The sequence below is a fragment of the Theropithecus gelada genome, chromosome 12, assembly GCF_003255815.1.
Source record: "Theropithecus gelada isolate Dixy chromosome 12, Tgel_1.0, whole genome shotgun sequence".
Lineage (NCBI taxonomy): Eukaryota > Metazoa > Chordata > Mammalia > Primates > Cercopithecidae > Theropithecus > Theropithecus gelada.
The window spans coordinates 86,733,685-86,756,139 of NC_037680.1; the positions used below are offsets into that span (position 1 = coordinate 86,733,685).

Below are 22,455 nucleotides of genomic sequence, written 5' to 3' on the forward strand. Positions count from 1 at the left end.
TACATCACTAGATACCAGAGGGGTGGGAACCCCATGAGGGGGATAATAAAAGATAAGTGAGTGAGTGTCCTGCAAATAAAGTTTCATTTATTTAAAATTTCCTTCCAGGTCATGTTTCTGATATTTACATCACATCAATTTATTTATTATTGCTCAAGGGCTGCAAGTATTAATAGAGAAGAAGTTTAATCGCCACTGCTACTCCCCACCCCCAGTATGGAGGAAGATGATTGGGAGCATGACCAAATAAAACTCTGAGCTTTTCCCTACTTTCAACCAACTATCTCTACTTTTATTAATTTCATATAAAATAACCTCTGATTGAAGTGACTGCATACACTTCTTGACCTATCCTTGCTCAAACATTCAGGTTTATTAACTAAAATCTTATAATACAGTAAGTAGACTGCCCTAACTCAAAATATAATTATTGTAACTGTTAGCTTCCTATATAAACAATTTGTATGTCCAATCACCTACAACCTGCTTCTATAGAAACTGTATTAGGAATTCTAACCTTGGATGCCAGAGGCCTGTGTTCACTTTTCCCAGTGGGAAAGAGAACTTCCTTTGCCAGGAGTTAATCAGGGTGCCTTCTGTTATCTACGGCTGAGACATCAACAGTATAGGGCCTAAGGTTGCATGGTAACTGGGTATAAATACTATCAAGAAGGAGCTGAAGAAGCATATTATGATCAGATAAACATTTTTAAATTATTAATTGCAAGTGAAATTTTAAAGAATGGTATTAGCCACATTTATATTTTAAGAATTATATTAGAGTATTATTCTGAAGAACATGTTCACATCTAGCTATGCCTACCAGTGTATTTTCTAGATCTAAAGATACATCTATATTTTAGGTAGATAAAGCAACATTATCAAACACAAAAAAAGCATAGATTCTCCAAGCATAAACTAAAGTGTACCAGTAATGAATAAACTGGCTTAGACACCAAAGATGTGATTCTCTTAGAATAAGAGAGCCAAACATTCTTAAACAGCCTTAGAAACTATGTGACATTTTAACAATTGATTATATGGGCTAGTCATAGAAAGAAACAGTCTGAAAAACTCATAAAAGATTCAAATCAGATGTAGAAATCAAGCTTATGAAACAAGTAGTGTTAAGATTCGGCATTAACACTTAAGAGAAAACTACCACATTTGTATGCATATTCATTTAAATAGTGCTAAATATGTGTATCTTTTCATTCCACTTTGTACTTCAGTTTCTCTAAGTAAAATGGGGTATGAATATCAAATTAAAAGTATATTTAAAGCATTTAGAAGTTGATATGGTTTAGTTGTGTCCCCACCCAAATGTCATCTTGAATTCCCATGTGTTGTGGGAAGGACTGGGGAGAGGTAATCGAATCATGGGGGTGGGTCTTTCCTGTGCTGTTTTTGTGATAGTGAATAAGTCTCATGAGATCTGATGGTTTTAAAAAGAGAAGATACCCTGTACAAGCTGTCTTCTCTTGTCTGCCGCCATGTGAGATATGCCTTTCACCTTGTGCCGTGATTGAGAGGCATCACCAGCCACGTGGAACCGTAAGTCTATTAAGTCTCTTTTCTTCCCAGTCTCGGGTATGTTTTTATCAGCAGCATGAAAATGGACTAATACAGTAAATTGGCACCCACAGAGTGGAGTGCTGCTGAGAAGATACCCAAAAATGTGGAAGCGACTTTGGAACTGGGAGACTGGAACAGCTTGGAAGGCTTAGAAAACAGAAAAATGTGGGGAAGTTTGGAACTCCCTAGAGATTTGTTGAATGACTTTGACCAAAATACAAATAATGATATGGACAATGAAATCCAGGCTTAGGTAGTCTCAGATGGAGATAAGGAACTTGTTGGGAACTGGAGCAAAGGTGACTCATTATGTTTTAGTAAAGAGACTGGTGGCATTTTTTCCCTGCCCTAGAGATCTGTAGAACTTTGAACTTGAGAGAGATGATTTAGGGTATCTGGCGGAAGAAATTTCTAAGCAGCAAAGCATTCAAGAGGTGACTTGGGTGCTGTTAAAGGCATTCAGTTTTAAAAGGGAAACAGCAAAAAAGTTTGGAAACTTTGCAGCCTGACAATACAATAGAAAAATCCTGTTTTCTGAGGAGAAATTCAAGCTGGCTGCAGAAAGATGAATAAGTAATGAGGGGCCAAATGTTAATTCCCAAGACAATGGGGAAGATGTCTCCACCGCATGTCAGAGGTCTTCATAGCAGCCCCTCCCATCACAGGCTAGGAAGAAAAAGTGATTTTATGGGCTGGGCCCACGGTCGCTGTGCTGTGTGCAGCCTAGGAACTTTGTGCCCTGTGTCCCAGCTGCCAGCCATAGCTGAAAGGGGTCAATGTAGAGCTCAGGCTGTGGCTTCAGAGGGTGCAAGCCCAAACCTTGGCAGTTTCCACGTGGTGTTGAGCCTGCAAGTGCACAGAAGTAAAGAGGTTTGGGAACTCTGTCTAGATTTCAGAAGATGTATGGAAACACCTAGATATCCAGGCAGAAATTTGCTGCAGTAGTGGGGTGCTCATAGAGAACCTCTGCTAGGGGAGTGCAGAAGGGAAATGTGGGGTCAGAGCCCCCATAAACAGCCCCTACTGGGGCACCATCTAGTGGAGCTGTGAGAAGATGGCCACTCTCCTTCAAACTCCAGAATGGTAATCTACAGACAGCTTGTACTGTGTACCTGGAAAAGCCACAGACACTCAATGCCAGACTGTGAAAGCAGCCAGGAGGGGGCTATACTCTGCAAAGCCACAGGAGCCCACGGCCACGGGAGCCCACCTCTTGCATCAGTGTGACCTAGGTGTGAGACATGGAGTCATAGAGATCATTTTGGAGCTTTGACTGCCCTGCTGGAATTTGGACTTGTATGGGGCCTGTAGCCCCCTTTTTTTGGGCCAATTTCTCCCATTTGGAATGGCCATATTTACCCAATTACTGTACCCTCATTGTATCTAGGAAGTAACCAACCTGCTTTTGATTTTACAGGCTCACAGGCAAAAGGGACTTGCCTTATTTCGAATGAGACTTTGGACTGTGGACTTCTGAGTTAATGCTGAAATGAGTTAAGACTCTGGGAGTGTTGGGAAGGCATGACTGATTTTGAAATGTGAGGACATGAGATTTGGGAGGGATCGGGGTGGAGTGATATGGTTTGGCTGTGTCCTCACTCAAATCTCATCTTGAATTCCCACATGTTGTGGGAGGGATCAGTGGGAGGTAATTGAATCATGAGGGCAAGGCTTTCCCTTGCTGTTCTTGTGATAGTGAGTAAGTCTCACGAGATGTGATAGTTTTAAAAAGAGGAGTTCCCCTGCACAAGTTCTCTCTCTCTTTGCCTACTGCCATCTATGTAAGACATGACTTGCTCCTCCTTGCCTTCCACCATGATTGCAAAGTGTCCCCAGCCATGTAGAATTGTAAGTCCATTAAATCCTTTTTCCTGTATAAATTACCGAGTTTCAGGGATGTCTTTATCAGTGGCATGAATATCGACTAATACAGAAATTAAAATGATGCCTGACACATACTTGCTTAATGAATATTAGCTATTATTATTTGACATTATCATTAGTGTTGTAAAATGACCAAAGTCAAGTAAAAAAATGCATAACAATTTATGCTTTTTATTAATCCTGTCTAGCAAAGGGATAATAACCTCTGCAAATAATTATTCTAAATAATTATGCCTATCAGTATACCTCTATTCCTTCCATCTTATTGCTCTAGTAGAAAAATTAGGCTGGGGCAGTGGCTCATGCCTGTAATCCTAGCACTTTGGGAGGCTAATGCAGGAGGATCATTTTTTGAGCCCAGGAGTTCCAGAGAAGCCTAGGCAACATAGAAAGACCTTGTCTCTACAAAAAATTAAAAATTAGCTGGGTGTGGTAATACATGCTTGTACCAGCTACTTGGGAGGCTGAGGTGGGAGGACTGCTTAAGCCTGGGAGGTCAAGGCTGCAGTGAGCTATGATCGTACCACTATACTCCAGGCTATGTGACAGAGTGAGACCTCATCCCTCCCCCACCAAAATTAATAATAATAAAAAAAATTAGTGTAACACTTCCTTACAAAAATGTGGAGTATAGAAGGAGTACATTATGAACTCATAGAGTTAGCTAAGGTTTCTAGGCAGAATGTGCAGAGGGCCAGATGGTTTCGTTTAATTGCCTATGATAAAGTATGGATGGTGCAGAATGATCTTAAAAAGAAGCTGTAAGGCCAAGGATGGTGGCTTATGCCTATAATCCCAGCACTTCGGGTAGGTGGATCACTTGAGGTTAGGAGTTCAAGACCAGCCTGGCCAACATGGTGAAACCCCGTCTCTACTAAAAATACAAAAATTAGCCCGGCGTGGTGGTGGTGCCTGTAATCCTAGCTACTGGGGAGGCTAAGGCAGGAAAAACACTTGACCTGGAAGGTGGAGGTTGCAGTGAGCCAAGATCGCACACCACTGTACACCAGCCTGGATGACAGAGCATGATTCTGTCCCCCCAAAAAAAAAGAAAAGAAAAAAGCATCTGTTACATTTTCAAGCAGCAGTTAGAGAAAATAGAGCCAGTACTTTCCAGTTAAAAAATATTATTTCTCATTTCCAGCTACTCCACACACTAAAAGGTTCTCACAGTTAGATATGGTAACAGTAGAAGACCAAATCCAGGGAACTGCCAGTAAAACTGTGGCCTCAGTGTCAAGATGTAAGGATGAGACTGTAAGACCCTTTATTAACACCTCAGAAAGGTTTGCCTGCCTCTCAATTGAGGTGCCTGGACATGATTCTTTTTTTTTTTTTTTTTGATACAGAGTTTTGCTCTGTCATCCAGGCTAGAGTGCAGTGGCACGATCTCAGCTCACAGCTGTTGCAGGAAGTCAGGGACCCTGAACAGAGGGACTGGCTAAAGCCATGGCAAAATAACATAAATTGTGAAGATTTCATGGACATTTATTAGTTCCCCAAATTAATACTTTTAAAATTTCTTACACCTGTCTTTACTGCAATCTCTGAACATAAATTGTGAAGATTTCATGGACACTTATCACTTCCCCAATCAATACCCTTGTGATTTCCCATGCCTCTCTTTACTTTAATCTGAATCCCGTCATCTTCGTAAGCTGAGGAGGATGTATGTCACCTCAGGACCCTGTGATGATTGTGTTAACTGCATAAATTGTTTGTAGAGAAGGTGTGCTTGAACAATATGAAATCTGGGCACCCTGAAAAAAGAACAGGATAACAGCAATGTTCAGGGAACAAGGGAGATGACCTTCAACTCTGACTGCCACTGAGCCGGGTGGAACACAGCCATATTTCTCTTCTTTCAAAAGCAAATAGGAGAAATATCACTGAATTCTTTTTTTCAGCAAGGAACATCCCTAAGAAAGAATGCATCCCTGAGGGTAGGCATCTAAAATGGCTGCTTTGGGGGCAGCTGTCTTTTATGGTCGAAGACAAAGGGATGAAATAAGCCCCGGTCTCCCGTAGTGTTCCCAGGCTTATTAGGATGAGGACCTAATAAATTTTAGTCAGACCAGTTTTCTGCTCTCAAACCCTGTCCCCTGATGTTATCAATGACAATGTGTGCCTGAAACTTCATTAGCAATTTTAATTTCACCCCGTCCTGTGATCTCGCCCTGCCTCCATTTGCTTTGTGATATTTTATTACCTTGTGAAGTATGTGATCTCTGTGACCCACACCCTATTCGTACACTCCCTCCCCTTTTGAAAATCGCTAATAAAAACTTGCTGGTTTTACGGCTCAGGGAGATCACGGAACCTGCTGACATGTGATGTCTCCCCCAGACACCCACATCTTTAAAATTGCTCTCTTTTGCACTCTTTCCCTTTATTTCTCAGACCAGCTGACACTTAGGGAAAGAGAAAAGAACACACGTTGAATATTGGGGATGGGGTTCTCCCGATAACTGCAACCTCTGCCTCCCAGGCTCAAGGGATTCTCCTGCCTCAGTCTCCCAAGTAGCTGGGATTACAGGCATGCACCCACCACACCTGGCTAATTTTTGTATTTTTAGAAGAGTCGGGGTTTCACCATGTTGGCCAGGCTGGTCTCAAACTCCTGACCTTAGGTGATCCACCCGCCTCAGCCTCCCAAAGTGCTGGGATAACAGGTATTTGAGCCACTCCACCCAGCCATGGACATGATTCTTGATGATGAGGTCCAAGACTTCAAGCCTGAGCCTAATGCCATAATGGGTTGAGATATCAGCAGTCTTGGAAGAAGGGGTTAAATGGTTTTTACATACGAAAGAGGGAACCAGAGGATGGACTGTAGTAGTTTTCAATTATAGCCCCAATGAACCATGACTCCCAGTATTCTTGCCCTTGTATAGTCCCTCCTATATTAAATCCTACACTGAGTCACTTTAACTAATAAATTAAACAGAAAAACACTGTGCTAGTTCTAGGATTCAGTCTTAAGAAGAACTGTTAGCTTCTATATTTGCATTTCTGGGAGCCACAGAGAGTGAAAGAATCCCAGCTATTCCCGCCCATCCAAGCATCCAGATGGCTAACCCCAGTCACAATCTTACTACAACTGTATGAGAGACCTTAGGCAAGGCTGAAGAATAACTACTTAGATGATCCACAGAATCATGAAAGATAATAGAAAATGATTTTAAATCACTACATTTGGGGATAGTTTGTTATGCAACAATAGATGGCCAAAACAACAGGGATAGGCTACTCTGAATGTGCAGCATGGGGCACATGCCCACTTCTATGGCAAAGATATACAGCATAATGAATTTTTACATAGGTATATGCCCTGGTAACCACCAGCAAGCGTATGAAACATTTTCAATTCAAAAACCTAGATTGTGCCCTTTCCTGGTCAACTTCTACACTCTCCCCCATGCTCCACTGAAGTAACTACAGTTCTCATTTCTATCATCACCGTAAGTTTTATTTGTATTTATCATAGAGTATGTTTTTGTTTTTGTTTGAGACAGGGTCTGACTCTGTCACCTAGACTGGAGTGCAGTGGCACAGATATGATTCACTGCAGCCTCAGCTTCCTTCAAGCAAGCTCCTGCCTCAGCCTCCTGTGTGGCTGGGACCACAGGCCCTAACCACCACACCTGGCTAATTTTTTTTTTTTTTTTTGGTAGAGACAGGGTGTCACTTTGTTGCCTAGGGTGGTCTTGAACTCCTGGGCTCAAGTGATCCTCCCCCATCAGCCTTCCCAAAGTGTTGGGATTATAGGCATTGGCCACCACACCAGGCCTGTTCTCTCTTCTTTCACTCAACATATTGTCTGGGAGATACATCTTTGTTGTTTTAATAGTAGTCCATCCTTTATATTGCTGTATAAATATACCACAATTCTGCTGGTGGGCATTTAGATTGCTTTGTGTTTGGGGCTTTAATGAGTAAAGCCGTTATGAGCCCTGTGATGGTTAATTTTATGTGTCAGGTTGACTAAGTGAATGGATGCCCAGAAAGCTGGTAAAACATTATTTCTAGGTGTGTCTGTGAGGGTGTTTTCAAAACAGATTAACATTTGAATCAGTAGACTGAGTAAAGATCACCCTCACCTAATCTGATGACAGCACGAATAAAACAAAAAGGCAGAGGAAGGGCAAATTCCCTTTCTTCTTAAGCTGGGACATTCATCTTCTCCTGCCCTCAGTCAGACATCAGTGTTCCTGGATCTCTGGCCTTTAGACTCCAGTACTTAATATGAGGCATCCTCCTCCTCCTGGTTCTAGGGCTCTGGCCTTGGACTGAATTACACCACTGGAATTTTTCCTAGTTCTCAAACTGGCAGACAGCATATTATGAAACTTCTTGGTCTCCATAATCATGTGAGCCAATTCCCATAATAAATCTTCTCTTATATATCTATATATATTCTATTGCTCTCTTTCTCCGGAGGGCCTTTGTGTGTATATGTATTCATTATTCCTGAGTGAGTTCCTAAGAGTGGAATTGCTGGGTTATAAGAATAAGATGTATGTTAGTCTGGGTGCAGCAGTACACGCCTGTAATCCCAGCACTTTGAGAGGCCAAGGTAGGCACATACTTGAGCTCAGAAGTTCGAGACCAGCCTGGGTAATATGACGAAACCTCATCTCTGCAAAAAATACAAAGGAAACATTGGCCGGGCATGGTGGCATGTGCCAGTCGTCTCAGCTACTCCAGAGACTGAGGTGGGAGGAATGTTTCAGAGTTTGAGCCCTGGAGGTTGAGGCTGCAGTGAGCTGAGATCACTTCACTGCACTCCAGCCTAGGTGAAAGAATGAGACCTTGTCTCCAAAAAAAACAACAACAAAAAAGGATAGATGTAGTATTAATTGCATTTCCTTGATAAGCAATGATTTTAAACATATTTTCATATGTTTATTGGCCATTTGGATATCCTCTTTTACAAAAGATCTGTTCAAGTCTTATGCATATTTTAATTTTAATTTTATTTATTTATTTTGAGATGGAGTCTTGCTCTGTTGCCCAGGCTGGAGTGCAGTGGTGCAATCTCGGCTCACTGCAACCTCCGCCTCTCGGGTTCAAGCAATTTTCCTGCCTCAGCCTCCCAAGTAGCTGAGATTACAGGTGCCTGCCACCACACCCGGCTAATTTTTGCATTTTTAGTAGAGATGGGGTTTCACCATGTTGGCCAGGCTGGTCTCAAACTCCTGACCTCATGATCCACCTGCCTCGGTCTCCCAAAGGCTGGGATTACAGGCGTGAGCCACTGCGCCTGGCTGCATATTTTTTATTTAAAAAAATTTTTATTGTGGTAAAATACATCTAACAAAAGTTATCACTTTACTATTTTAAAGTATGTAACTGTGTTTATGCCTATTTTTAATTAGGTTGTTTATCTCTTTTTTTCTTGCTTTTTTAGCCATTTTAAAATATACACATATATTCAGGATATAAAATCTATGTTGAATATATACACACACACACACAGACAATGCAGATGTCTTTGCTCAGTGTGTACTGTATTGTCTTAATGCTGTCTTTGATGAAAATTAATTCATAATTAACAAAGTCCAAATTAGCAATCTTTTCTGATTAGTGATATTTGTATCCTGTTTAAGAAGTCAACCACCCCGAGGACATGAAGACATTCTCCTGTGTTTTCTTCTAGAAGCTTTATTGTTTTCCTTTCACATTTAGGTCTGATTTACTTTCCTTTTTATTGACGGGTAATAAGTGTTTGCAACTGAGTTGTTCTATCAGTGCATTTCCTGCCTGTAAAATTTTGGGGGTCTGACAACCTTTTTCATTTTGTCTCATCTTTGCCCCTTTTGGTTTAAGCTGGTAGTATTGCTTCTGGTATAAAATTCTCAAAATCCTTGTGGGATTCTCATATATGTCAAGGGAATCCATGGCATTAACACAGGAGTGTTCTCTCAAAATTCTTTCTGGATAACCCTATCTCTGTTCCTGGCTTCTGCTTAGATGACTGATTGGATCCATGAGTTATATACCTAACCTTCCCAGGAAAAGTTTGTCTCTACTCTGGGTAATCCCCAGAGCAAGCTATATCACTTTTTGCAATAGCCTGAGAATTTTCCAAATCATCAAGTTCTGGTTGCTTTTAACCTAACAGCTCCTTACTCACTTTATCTCTTTCCTCTCATATTCTACTATAAGAAGCAAGGAGAAACCAGATAACAAATCCCACACTGTACTTGAAAATTTCCTCAGCTAAATATCCAAGTAAATGGTTTACAAGTTCTGTTTTCCACCTCACAGTAGAATATAATTCAGCCAAGTTTTCTGCCACTTTATAACAAGGATAGCCTTCCCTCCAGTTTCTAATAACGTGTCCCTCATTTCCTTCTGAAACTTCACCAAACGCAGCTTTAACATTCATTCTGTTATTCACTCAGAATTCTAGTAAATTCTGTTCATGATGACATATGTATTCTCTAAGATAAGAGCAGATTTGTCTTTTATTTTCCTCATTTCCTTCTGAGCTCTCACAAAACCTAGGCTTTTCCCTATCATGCACCTTAAAATTCTTCCAGCCTTTGCTCATTACCCAGTTCCAAAGCCACTTCCACAATTAAGTATTTGTTACATCAGCACCTTACTTCCTGGCACCAAACTCTGTATAAGTTTCCTAGGGCTGCCATAATAAATTACCATAAGACGGGTGATTTAAACCAACAGAAATTAATTCTCTCATAGTTGTGAAGGACAAAAGTCTGAAATTGATGTGTTGGCAGGGCTACACTCCCTCTGATGGCTCTAGGGGAGAATCCTTTCTTGACTCATTCAGCTTCTGTGGCTCCTGGCATTCTTCTTTTAAAATTAAATTTAAATTTTACTTTTTCTGCCAACACCTTGATTTTAATTTAAATTATTAATTAATTAATTAATTTTTTGCCCCTGACATTCCTTTCTTTTTTTTTTTTTTTGAGACGAGTCTCACTCTGTCACCCAGGCTGGAGTGCAGTGGTAGGATCCCTGCTCACTGTAACCTCTGCTTTCCAGGTTCAAGCAATTCTCCTGTCTCAGCCTCCCGAGTAGCTGGGATTACAGGCGCCTGCCACCACACCTGGCTAATTTTTTTACTTTTAGTAGAGACAGGGTTTCACCATGTTGGTCAGGGTGGTTTGGAACTCCTGACCTCAAATGACCTGCCCGCCTCAGCCTCCCAAAGTGCTGAGATTACAGGCGTGAGCCACTGTGCCTGGCCTGGCCCCGACATTCTTTAACTTGTGGAAGCATAACTCAAATCTCCGCCTTCACCTTCATATAGCCTTCTCTGTGTCTCAAATCTCTCTCTTTTTTTTTTTTTTCTTTTTGAGACAGAGTCTCGATCTGTTGTCCAGGCTGGAGTGCAGTGGCGCGATCTCAGCTCACTGCAAGGTCTGCCTCCTGGGTTCATGTCATTCTCCTGCCTTAGCCTCCCGAGTAGCTGGGACTACAGGCGCCAGCCACAACGCCCAGCTAATTTTTTGTATTTTTAGTAGAGATGGGGTTTCACTGTGTTAGCCAGGATGGTCTCGGTCTCCTGACCTTGTGATCCATCCGCCTTGGCCTCCTGAAGTGCTGGGATTACAGGCAGAGCCACCGTGCCCGGCCCTCTCCTTTCTCTTATAAGGACAACAATCACTGGACTTAGGACCCATTCTAAACTCAAAATGATCTCATCTCAAGATCCTTAATTGCAACGACAAAGACCTTACTAACAAAAACATCCACTGTATTAGTTTGCTAGGTGTATTTTAACAAAATACCACAACAAGTCAAATCAAGATGTCAGCAGGATTGGTTTCCTTTGAGCACTAAGCGGAAGACTCTGTTAGGCGTATCCTCTATCTTCTGGTGTTTGCTGCCAATCTTTGGTGTTTCTTGGCTTGTAGAAGTGTCATTCTGACCTCAACTTTCATGTTTATGTGGCATTCACCCTGTATGCATGCATCTGTGTCTAAATTCCTCCTTTTTATTTTTATTTTTTAAATTATTTAGAGACAGAGTCTCACTCTGTTATCCAGGCTGGAGTGCAATGGCATGATCTCAGTTCGCTGCAACCTCCACCTCTCAGGTTCAAGCGATTCTCATGCTTCAGCCTCCCAAGTAGCTGGGACTACGGGCACAAACCACGATGCCTGGCTAATTTTTGTATTTTTTAGTAGAGACGGGATTTCGCCATGTTGGCCAAGCTGGTTGCAAACTCCTGACCTCAGGTGACCTTGGCCTCCCAAAGTGTTGGGATTATAGGCATGAGCTGCCATGCCCGAGCAAAATTACCCCTTTTTATAAGGACATCAGTCATATTGGATTAGGGCCCACCCTGATTACCTTAACTAATTACATCTTTAACGACCCAATTTCCAAATTAGGTCATATTCTGAGGTGCTAGCTGTTAGAACTTCAATATAAGAGTTCTTAGGGACACAGTTCAACCCATAACAGTTATATTCCTAGGAACCAGGAGTTAGGACATAGACATATCTTTCAGGGTGTGTGTGTGGGGCGGGCCGGGGGGAGACACAGTTCTGCCCACTACAGCATTCGCTTTTGTTTTTAAATATTTTAAATATTTCACTCCCCTCTCTTTTTGGTTGTACATGGCTGGTACCATTCCAGAAGGAAAGTTTATTTATTATATACAATGGATGCCTTAGCCACTTTACCCTTAATATTTCAATGTGTATTTCATAGAATAAGGATATTTTCTTACATAACTGCAAAAACAATAATATTCAGGGAATTCAACGTTAATAAAATATTTTGTCTAATCTACCATCAATAGTCTAGTTTCCTCAATTGTCCCAGTAATTTTTTCCCTTGAAAAGAATTCTGCTCTAGATCACATATTCATTTAGTTGTCATGTATCTTTTTAGTGTCTCTTTCAATCTAGAACAAGTCCTTAGCCTTTCCTGGCTTTCATGACATTGACATTTTTAAAAGAACACTGGCCGGTTGTTGTTTTTTAATACTATATGTCTGATTTTGGCTTTGTCTGATATTTACTCATGATTAAATTCAGGTTATACATTTCTGGTCAGAATACTACACAGTGTTATTATATCCTCCCTCACAGGTGATAGTAGTTTTGATCACTCAGGCAAAGTATTGTTTGTTTCTCTATATATAGTTACTATATGCCCCCTGGCAACTGGCAGGAGGCACTTTAAGACAGCAGTCCCCAACTTTTTTGGCAACAGGGACCAGTTTCATGTAAAGCAATTTTTCCACAGACAGCAGATTGGGGGTGTAGGAGATGGGGAGATGGTTTCAGGATGAAACTGTTCCACCTCAGATCAGGAAGCTTTAGATTCTCCTAAGGAGCACACAACCTACATGCCTCAGATGCACAGTTCACAGTAGGATTTGAGTTCCCGTGTGTTCCTGCCACTGATCTGACAGGAGGCAGAGCTCAGGCGGCAATGCTCGCTCACCTGCTGCTCACCTCCTGCTGTGTGGTCCATTTCTAATATGCCACGGACCAGTACTGGTCTGTGGCCTGGGGACTGGGGACCCCTGCTTTAAGATCATGCAAATATCTTGCTCCTCATCAAACCTCTCCTCAATCCTGACCCCAGATTTATACCCATTAATGATTCTTGTCCAATCAATCTTTACTATGATGATTGTAAAATGATTCTCTAATTTGACTGTTTATTCTACATTTATTAATCAGCATCCTAGCATATGGTAAAGTCTTCCTTTTCACCAATTTATCTATCATCAGTATGGACTCATGAGTTCCTATTTTTTCAATGGTTCAATATTGTCCTTATTTATTTTGATAGCAAATAGTAGCTTCTGTGTTCTTTCAACAGGCCTTTATCATTTTTTAAAACACTTCCTTGCTTTCTGTTAACATTACGATGTTCCAAGATGATCATACCTTTTCTTCCCCAGCCCTGGAGACCAGCCATTTCTCCAGAAATCCCCGATTCCTTTTAGTAGGAAATGGTATTAGAAAACAAAATATGAGTTCCGGACATACTGATTACTTATCAGGATAAGTCTGAGTCTAGATCTGTGCTGTCCAATTTGGTAGCCATTACCCACATGTGGCCACTTAAATTAAAATTAATAAAAACAAAATAAATTAAAAATTCAGGATGGGCACAGTAGCTCACACCTGTAATCCCAGCACTTTGGGAGGCTAAGGCAGGAGGATCACTTGAGTCCAGGAGTTCAAAACCAGCTTGGGCAACATAGTGAAACTTCTTAAAAAAAAATGAAAAAAAAAAAAAACCCTCAGTTCCTCAATTACATAAGCCATGTTTCATGTGCTCAATAGCTACATGTGTCTAGGAGCTAGATATTGGACAGTATAGATTTATAGAGCATTTGAATCATTACAGAAAGTTCTATGGTTCTCAAGACTTTCCATAAAGAAAAAAAAAGTAAGTTCTATGGGATATGGAATATCACTATTCTAGACCATCGCAGTAGGCAAATCTAGGAAACACACACACACACACACACACACACACACTTTGAGTTCCCATTCTCCATTGCCTTTTAAATATTTTCCTATGTTCCACTTCATTAATTCTTTAACACATTAAACGATTATTTATTGAGCACATTCTATCAGATAGGTACTCTTCAAGGCCCTGTAGATCTGGAAATAAAAAGATACAGCCCCTATTCTCTGAAAACATACCATACTTTTTTCTGAGAAGTCAGAAATGATTATAAAATAGTATAATAAATTCCAACTTAGCAAGGTTAAAACAAAATATATATATGTATAGTATATATATATGATAATATATATACCATTCTGGGGATGTCAAGGAAGGCTTCCTGAGAGAAATGACATTTAAATTAAGTTTACAAAGGTAAATAATTATTGGGTTGACAATATGGCAGACAAGCTGAGGGTAACAGAATTTGCTATTCTCCATTACTTTTTTCATCTTTGTTCCAATTATTCACTTAAAATTCTTTCTTTCTCTTCACCATAACCTTCAAAACTCTGCTTATCTTTCAAAACTCATCTTTTCTATATATTTCCTAATACCTCTAACCTTACAAACCCTGAAATATACTGTCTTTACTGATTTCAGGCCCACAAAAGATTTGGTTTATTCTTGTTGCTATAAATGTTTATAGAAAGAACATGGGCTTTGGAATCAGATTTACTGCCTCAGCCTCCCCAGTGGATGGGATTACAGGCAGCCGCCACAATGCTGGGCAAATTTTTGTATTTTTCACGCTGGGCTAATTTTTGTATTTCTAGTAGAGATGGGGTTTCGCCATGTTGGCCAGGCTGGTCTCGAACTCTTGACCTCAAGTGATCCGTCTGCCTTGGCCTCCCAAAGTACTGGGATTACAGGCATGAGCCACCACGCCCAGCAGGAAAAGTCTTTTAATAAAAGCTAATTTGTCAGAATCCACATTCCTATTTATAACTGGACCCTGATAAAAGAGTTTACAATTGGTTCCTAATAAAACAAACAACTTTATTTTAATACAAACATATTTAAATAGATAATGTAATGATAATCAGAAACTATTAAATAGTAGTATCAATAATTTCTTTCCTTTGATATATTAAGAAATCTAAAATAATTGTTGGGGGGGAAGCATATCCAGCAAGAACTAGAGATAACTTATTTTTCCTTTCATCACAGCTGGTTTAGAAGTACACTAACGGAAGTATCCCCATTATTTTGTTCACACATGAAAAATATGTTTTTCAAAATGAATGTTTCTAATGAAGTATACTTAATTTGTAAAAACTGTAAGCATGAACATCTAAAATTGTATTGCTTATATTCTAGAAGAAGGAAAAGGAACACTCAACAAAATTAATAAATACCAAACCTAAAAAGGAAAGCAATGTTACTTCTTCCAAAATAACTGAAGCTGTGCAGATTTTCTTCTTCTGAGCAAATATTTATGAGACAAATATGTAGTACATTTGTGTTTACCTTCTTATCTTTGCCAGTACATTTTAAAAATCATCTTGACATTTCATTATCTCTCAAATTAGTTTAGGCATAATAGATTTTTTTTTTAACTGGGGATGTGAGAAGTTTCAGAGTACACTGCTTGCAATGTTTAAAAAATTACTAAAGCCCACTTTAGTATTATTAACATCTACTATATCATTTATAAACTATATTTGTAAGTTTTATACATGTAATAATTCAAAATAAGTGTTATTCTAAATAACAATCTACATCTTCTCATACATGAAATATGCTGATGGTGAATCTTTGATCATGTTTTCTTCCCAAAGGCAGCCTTACCTGTGGAGTCCAGTAAAAAGTAGGGCTCAATCTGTAGAGTTTTCGTTTGTGGAAACTCTGAAGTGGCCTTGTTCGGGCTGATGTACTCATGAAAGTCAAGGATGAAGATTTCAGTCTTGTCCTGTCTTTTCTCTTTTTCTTACTGTGCTTCTGGTTAAGTAACCAGCTACTGGAGGAAGACAGCTCATCTAAATTCTCTGATGCACTGAAATGCCACGAAATAATTAGGGGATGGGAAGGGAATAAAACAAAACAAAACAAACAAACAAAAAAGACAAAGAAAACTAAATGTAAATTGCCTTGATCTATTATGACAGAAGAGTATTAATTTTAACCAATTTTGTGGTAACAATTGGTAAAATATTTTGTATTAATGGGAAATTACATATTCAAGTCATGAAAACCATTTTTACATCTATTTTCTCCTGCAAAAAAAATATCCCATAAGTTAGAAAATGCTCACGAGTTTACTAGTGTGATGTAATTGCTCATTGTAAATCAATAATTCATGTCAATTACAGTGTTTTAACTACACAAAATTCTTTTTGTGTACGATGAAAATACACAGATTACAGGTATTTAAAAGGGCTAAAGTCATCACTCCATTATCAGTTTCTCTTTTTTTTTTTGAGACGGAGTCTCTCTCAGTCGCCCAGGCTGGAGTGCAGTGGTGCGATCTCGGCTCACTGCACACCACCGTCTCCTGGTTTCAAGAGATTCTCCTGTCTCAGCCTCCCAAGTAGCTAGGATTACAGGCACCCGCCATCATGCCTGCTAGTTTTTGTATTTTAGTAGAGATGGGGTTTCACCATGTTGGCCAGGCTGGTCTTGAACTCCTGACCTCAGGTGATCCACCCACCTTGGCCTCCCAAAGTGCTGGGATTACAGGCATGAGTCAGTGTGCCTGGCTATTAGTTGCTCTTATATAAGCACTATATATTAATAACATTTCAGTGAATTTTGAAACAGAGCTGTAACCCTACTGTATTTTAGGATTTAAAAAAAAATTTCCAGTGCTACAGAAACAACTATAAAATAATGAAACAGATCACCTAAGCTACACGTGAAAAGAGCATAATAATTTTACATTTATTCTTTATATATTTTTGAACATATTTAAATATTTCAAATATTTTATAATATCAGAACATCAAGAGGATAACCCTCATTGCCACATAAATTTAACTTCATTTACACTATTATATTATATATACAATAATTAAGCTTTTCAGGCCCTACAAGGTACCAATTTCAACCTTAGTTATGTAGACAAAAGCTAGTCAATTTAGTATTCCAATATTAACAAATGAATCTGCTACTATGTGATACTGCTGTTCAATATGTAAGTTCTAAATATGCTATTTGGTAGAATTGGTGTTTACCAGTAAATATAAAATATGGTTTTTCTATAGCAGTATTGTGTTTGAATCATATTTATGGCTACTCTAAAATATTATATTAGCTTGTGGATAAAGTAAATAATTCAAGAATGCTTTACATAGTAATGAGAAACCAGAAATAAAGGTGTCTGAATGGCTTATGTTGATAACACTAAACAGAATAATTAAACATGGTATTTGGTGACTATCATACATTCAACAAATACATAATTGATTATGTACTACTGGCCAGACCAGTATAGAAAAAAAGAGTTGATGACAACTATTTCACTTTTAATTAAGTCTCCAGAGAGCTCTAGCAAGAATGCTTTAAGTCTCGGAAAATACAAGGTTCTAAAAATCTTTCATCATGTTGATGGCTAAGATAGATTTAGGGTATAATGCTTCTCTCAAATTAACAGGTCCAATCTCACAACTAGATTTTATTTTCTGTCATATCAAGGGGGAGCAGAAGGCATACAGGAGAGCCAGTATGAAGTTAGGCACTGAACAGGCTAAGTGGCTAGCATAGAAGGGAGTCAAGGTCAAGAAGAAGACAGATTTCAGTAGGTAGCTGGCATTAGAGGCAGTTAAGTCAGGAGACATAGGATCCAGGAAGTTAGGAGTAGATCCAGCACCAAAAGAGGTTCTTTGTCCAGCAAGTCAGAAGCACCTTTAGGCAGAACTTACACTGGCTCTTAAAAGACATTGCTCTAGAAGTGTCTAGGGAAAATTAAAAGCTTATTCTGGAGCCTGAGACCTACTTAACTAACTTTTACCTCTATTTACAACTCTAGCTGTTAATGAGATATTAGCTTTCCCCTCCCCACAGAAGGCTTAGCCCAAAGAAGATGAGCCCACATCTTATGAAATGAAAGGACACAACTTCTGTACTGGCTAGAGGCTCATAGGCTGGCTTAAAGATAATTGGAAAGCTTATTATTTGTGTCACTAAATGTTATACAGTCGTGTCACTTAGCAATGGGGATACCTTCTGAGAAATGCGTCATTAGATGATTTTGTATTTGTGTGAACACCACTGAGTGTACTTACACAAACCTAGTTGGTAGAGCCTACTACACACCTAGACTATATGGTATAGTCTCTTGCTCCTAGGCTACAAACCTGTAAAACATGTTACCATACTGAATGCTGCAGGCAACTGTAACATGATAGACATGGTATTAGTGTATCTAAACAGAGAAAAAGTAATGCATTGCTCTACAACATTATCATAGTTACAATGTCACCAGATTAATAGAAATTTTTCAGCTTCATTATAATCTTATGGGACTACTGTTATATATGTGGTCCTTCGTTGACTAGAAACATCATTATGTAGTGCATTATAGTATATAATTTTTAAATTTCTAAAGGGGCTGACATATTATCAGAGAAAAAAAAGTTCAGTTTTATTCTTTTCTTTATGTTCCCAACTGCAGGCAATTTATCTTTAGATTCTAACACTTTCTAATTAATAAGGATTCTTGCAAAGTATCAACATCTACCCTCAAATAAATGAAGGAATGCATGAAAATTTAAAGATGTGAAATATGTTTATTTCACTACTAATCAATGTGCAAACTGCATATTCTCATCAAAGCTAATGTAGTACAAAATCATTTCCATAAATAATGGATGAAGGTTATTGTAAATGGTTATTGCAAACCACTGATAAATTCACTTATTTCACACATTAACAATAATGAGACAGTCCAATCAATGAACCTCACTGAAAGCAAAACATGAGGAAAATCCTGAGAAAATTTTGAGGAAGACAACACAAGTCTGATCCTGTGCCTCTGTAATCTAAAGCTTTTTCCCCAGCAGATGATGATTCAGGTAATTAAGTATTGACTAAAATAGGAACTTAATGATATCTGTAAGACAAGGATATCATTAATAAATCAATAAAAGACACCATCATCACATGACATTCTTTTTTTAAAAAAATAAGGTTTATCGCTTTTTTAAAATCTTTCTTTCTTTATTTTTTACAGACAGGGTTTCCTTCTGTTGCCCAGGCTGAAAGGCAGTAGTACAATTATAGCTCACTTCAGCCTTAAACCCCTGGGCTCAAGGGATCCTCCTGTCTTAGCTTTCTGAGTAGCTAGGACTACAGGTGTGCACCACAACACCTGGCTAAATGACAGTCTTTAAAAAATTTTTTTAAAGTCACAATAAGAAGAGGAGAAGGTCCAGAAGAAAAAGACTATTTCAATAAATGATAAGGCTTAGTGTTCCCACTGAGATTAAAGTGTACCTATGAAATCCTAGAAACTGAGGATGCAATAGGCCACCATCAAATATTGTTACAGAATAATTATCAAAATACAATTATTGGCTGGGCACAGTGGCTCACACCTGTAATCCCAGCACTTTGGGAGGCCAAAGTGGGCGGATCACTTGAGGTCAGGAGTTCAAGACTGGCCTGGCCAACATAGTTAAACCCCGTCTCTACTAAAAATACAAAAATTAGCCAGACCTGGTGGCACATACCTATAATCCTACCTACTCTGGAGGCTGAGGTAGGAGAATCACTTGAACCTGGGAGGCAGAGGTTGCAGTGAGCTGAGATCGAGCCCCTGTAGCCTGGGCAACAGAGTAAGACTCTGTCTCAAAAAAAAAAAAAAAAAAAAAATATATATATATATATATATATATATATATATAGTTATCAGTGTACTTCTGAAAGAGCAAGCTTACAAGTGGGAGAGAACCAGGCGAAGCAATAAATTATTGTTTTTTTTCAGATTTCCAACTGGATGCTGGAGAATAATAAAAATCTTCCAAATGATATAGTTTAGATCCTTTGGGTTGCAGGCATATAACATAACTTGGTCTGAAAAGGAATTAAATAATTGAAGATGGAGAAGTAGTGACAGTGGGTTTCAGGCTTATACCTTTCTATATTTCCCTGGCCTCCTCCCTAATCCAAGCTATCTTGTACCAGGGTTACTCAATAACCTTGTAACTGGTCTCCCTCATCCATCTAGTCCAATAGACACAGTCTCTGCACTACTGACAGTCTAGAGAGGAAGACAGAGGTTAATCAGATAATCATGCAAATAAATAAAAAATTATCACTATGAAAATGCTAGGAAGGAGAGGTGAACAGTGAGTGCTCACCTTTCAGAGCTCACAGGGAATTTGATCCAGTCTTTGGAGGGAGACCATGCAGGAGTTCAAAGAAAACTTCCCCAAGGAACTGACTTTGGAACTGTCCATCCCCTCTAGTCCCTTCTATACCAATTATTTGGAAAGAACAATCTGATCCTGTCATACTTGCCCTGCCACCCTGCCACACAAACACACACACACCGCTTAAAATCTTCCAACATCCTCCCATTGCTCTTGAAAGACTTAAATCTTTAATCTTTTAAAAGGCCCTGATAGGTCTGGCCTCTGCCATAGTTCTCTTGCCTCATCTTGCATGATGCTTTCCCTTGTTCTCTGTGTTCTGATAAAGAAAACAAACCTTTAATCTGAGAAATGCAAGTCCCTTTAAATTACCAGGCCCAGAGAAGCATTAAAATGTGACATGTCATGCCTATAGTCCCAGCTACTCAGCAGGCTGAGGCAGGAGGGTCTCTTGAGCCTAGGAGTCTGAATCCAACCTGGGCAACAAAGCGAGACCCTGTCTCTACAAAAATAAACAAAAATGTGACAGCAGTCATGTCTTGCTCCCCGCTTGAGCTCAATACTTAACTCTTGAAGTCACTTGCTATGTGGGCTCTAGACTAATTGACACCAAGTAGCCATAACATACCATACACTAGACACCTTAACAAACTATAGTTCAACAACATATAGACAATCAATAATCAATGTTACTTTTGTAAGCCAGTAAGAATTCATGTCAAACAAAAATTTGTATCAACCCCTTTTGTGGGCTTAGACAAGTCCCTTGTCCCTTTTTGCCTTTAAAAATCTGCTTGTGGCTGGGCACGGTGGCTCATGCCTGTAATCCCAGCACTTTGGGAGGCTGAAGCAGGTGGATCACTTGAGGCCAGGAGTTTGAGACCAGCCTGGCCAACATGGTGAAACCCTGTCTGTACCAAAAATACAAAAATCAGCCAGGCATGGTGGTGCACGCCTGTAGTCCCAGCTACTCGGGAGCCTGAGGCATGAGAATCACGTGAACCTGGGAGGTAAAGGTTGCAGTGAGCCAAGACTGTGCCACTGCACTCCAGCCTGGGCAACAGAGTAAGACTCTGTCTCAAAACAAAACAAAACAAACAAACAAACAAAACCCTGCTTGTAACAAAGGCCAAATGGGGCACTTCCCAATGTTTCCCAGGCTGCAGTCCTCAACCTTGACCCAAATAGTCTCTATATTAATTTTGCCTCATTTTCTTTCCTTAGGTTGACATTTCCAACCACACTGCTTCCTTTCTTTATAAATAATTCACACTTCATACTGTACAAGATCTACATGTTATTTTTGCTTCCTAGAATCTTCACACATGCTCTTCACTACATACTTTCCAATAATCATCTAACTCAGTTCCAAAGTCAGTTCCTTGGGGAAGTTTTCTTTGAGCTCCTGCATGGTTTCCCTCCGAAGACTAAGTCAAATTCCCTACGAGCTCTGGAAGGTGAGCACTCACTGTTCACCTCTCCTTCCTAGCATTTTCATAGTGATAATTTTATATTTATTTGCATGATTATCTGATGAATCTCTGTCTTCCTCTCTAGACTGTCAGTAGTGCAGAGACTGTGTCTATTTTGTTTATCCTTGCATCAGAAATTCCTGATACTATGCCTTGCATATAGCAGATACACAATGATTATTTGTTGACAGAATGAAGAAATACTATACATACATATATGTTGTCAGGTTTATCATATAAACCAGGTTTAGTACAGCATATGCATAACATATACTACACCTAAATAGTTTGGCGAATGAGTAAATGTTGAACATTTTAAGAGCCAAAAAAGCTCTAAATAGAAGGCTACAAGACAACTTTAAAAAAAGATACGTATTTTCACTGTCTTGAAGTTTCCTTCTAAATCTGACTCTTTGGTTTACAAAAGTTAGGGTTTTTTGTTTTTCAGACAGAATCTCATTCTGTCTCCTAGGCTGGAGTGCATCTGGTATGAACATAGCTCACTGCGGTGTCAACCTCCTTGGCTCAAGTGATACTCCTGCCTCGGGCCTCCGAGTAGCTGGGACTACAGGTGCATGCCACCATGCCTGGCTAATTTTTTACGTTCCATACAGACGGAGTCTTGTCAAGTTTCTTGGATGGTTTGGAACTCCTGGGCTCCAGTGATCCTTCTGCCTCGGCCTCCCAAAGTGCATATTCCATTTTTGATGAAATACTATAATGCTGATAATTTCTAAGGATGCATTTACCATTCA

General features: G+C 39.4%; 1 protein-coding gene across 2 annotated transcripts in view; it reads right to left on the reverse strand.

The window, feature by feature from the left end:
• KANSL1L (KAT8 regulatory NSL complex subunit 1 like) overlaps positions 1-22,455 on the reverse strand; it is a 138,681-nt gene that overhangs the window by 37,998 nt on the left and 78,228 nt on the right. For both annotated transcript variants that reach the window (XM_025404300.1, XM_025404299.1), the window contains exon 6: positions 15,709-15,913. In XM_025404300.1, coding sequence (XP_025260085.1) covers positions 15,709-15,913 — 205 coding nt within the window. The remainder of the gene's footprint in view (positions 1-15,708; positions 15,914-22,455) is intronic.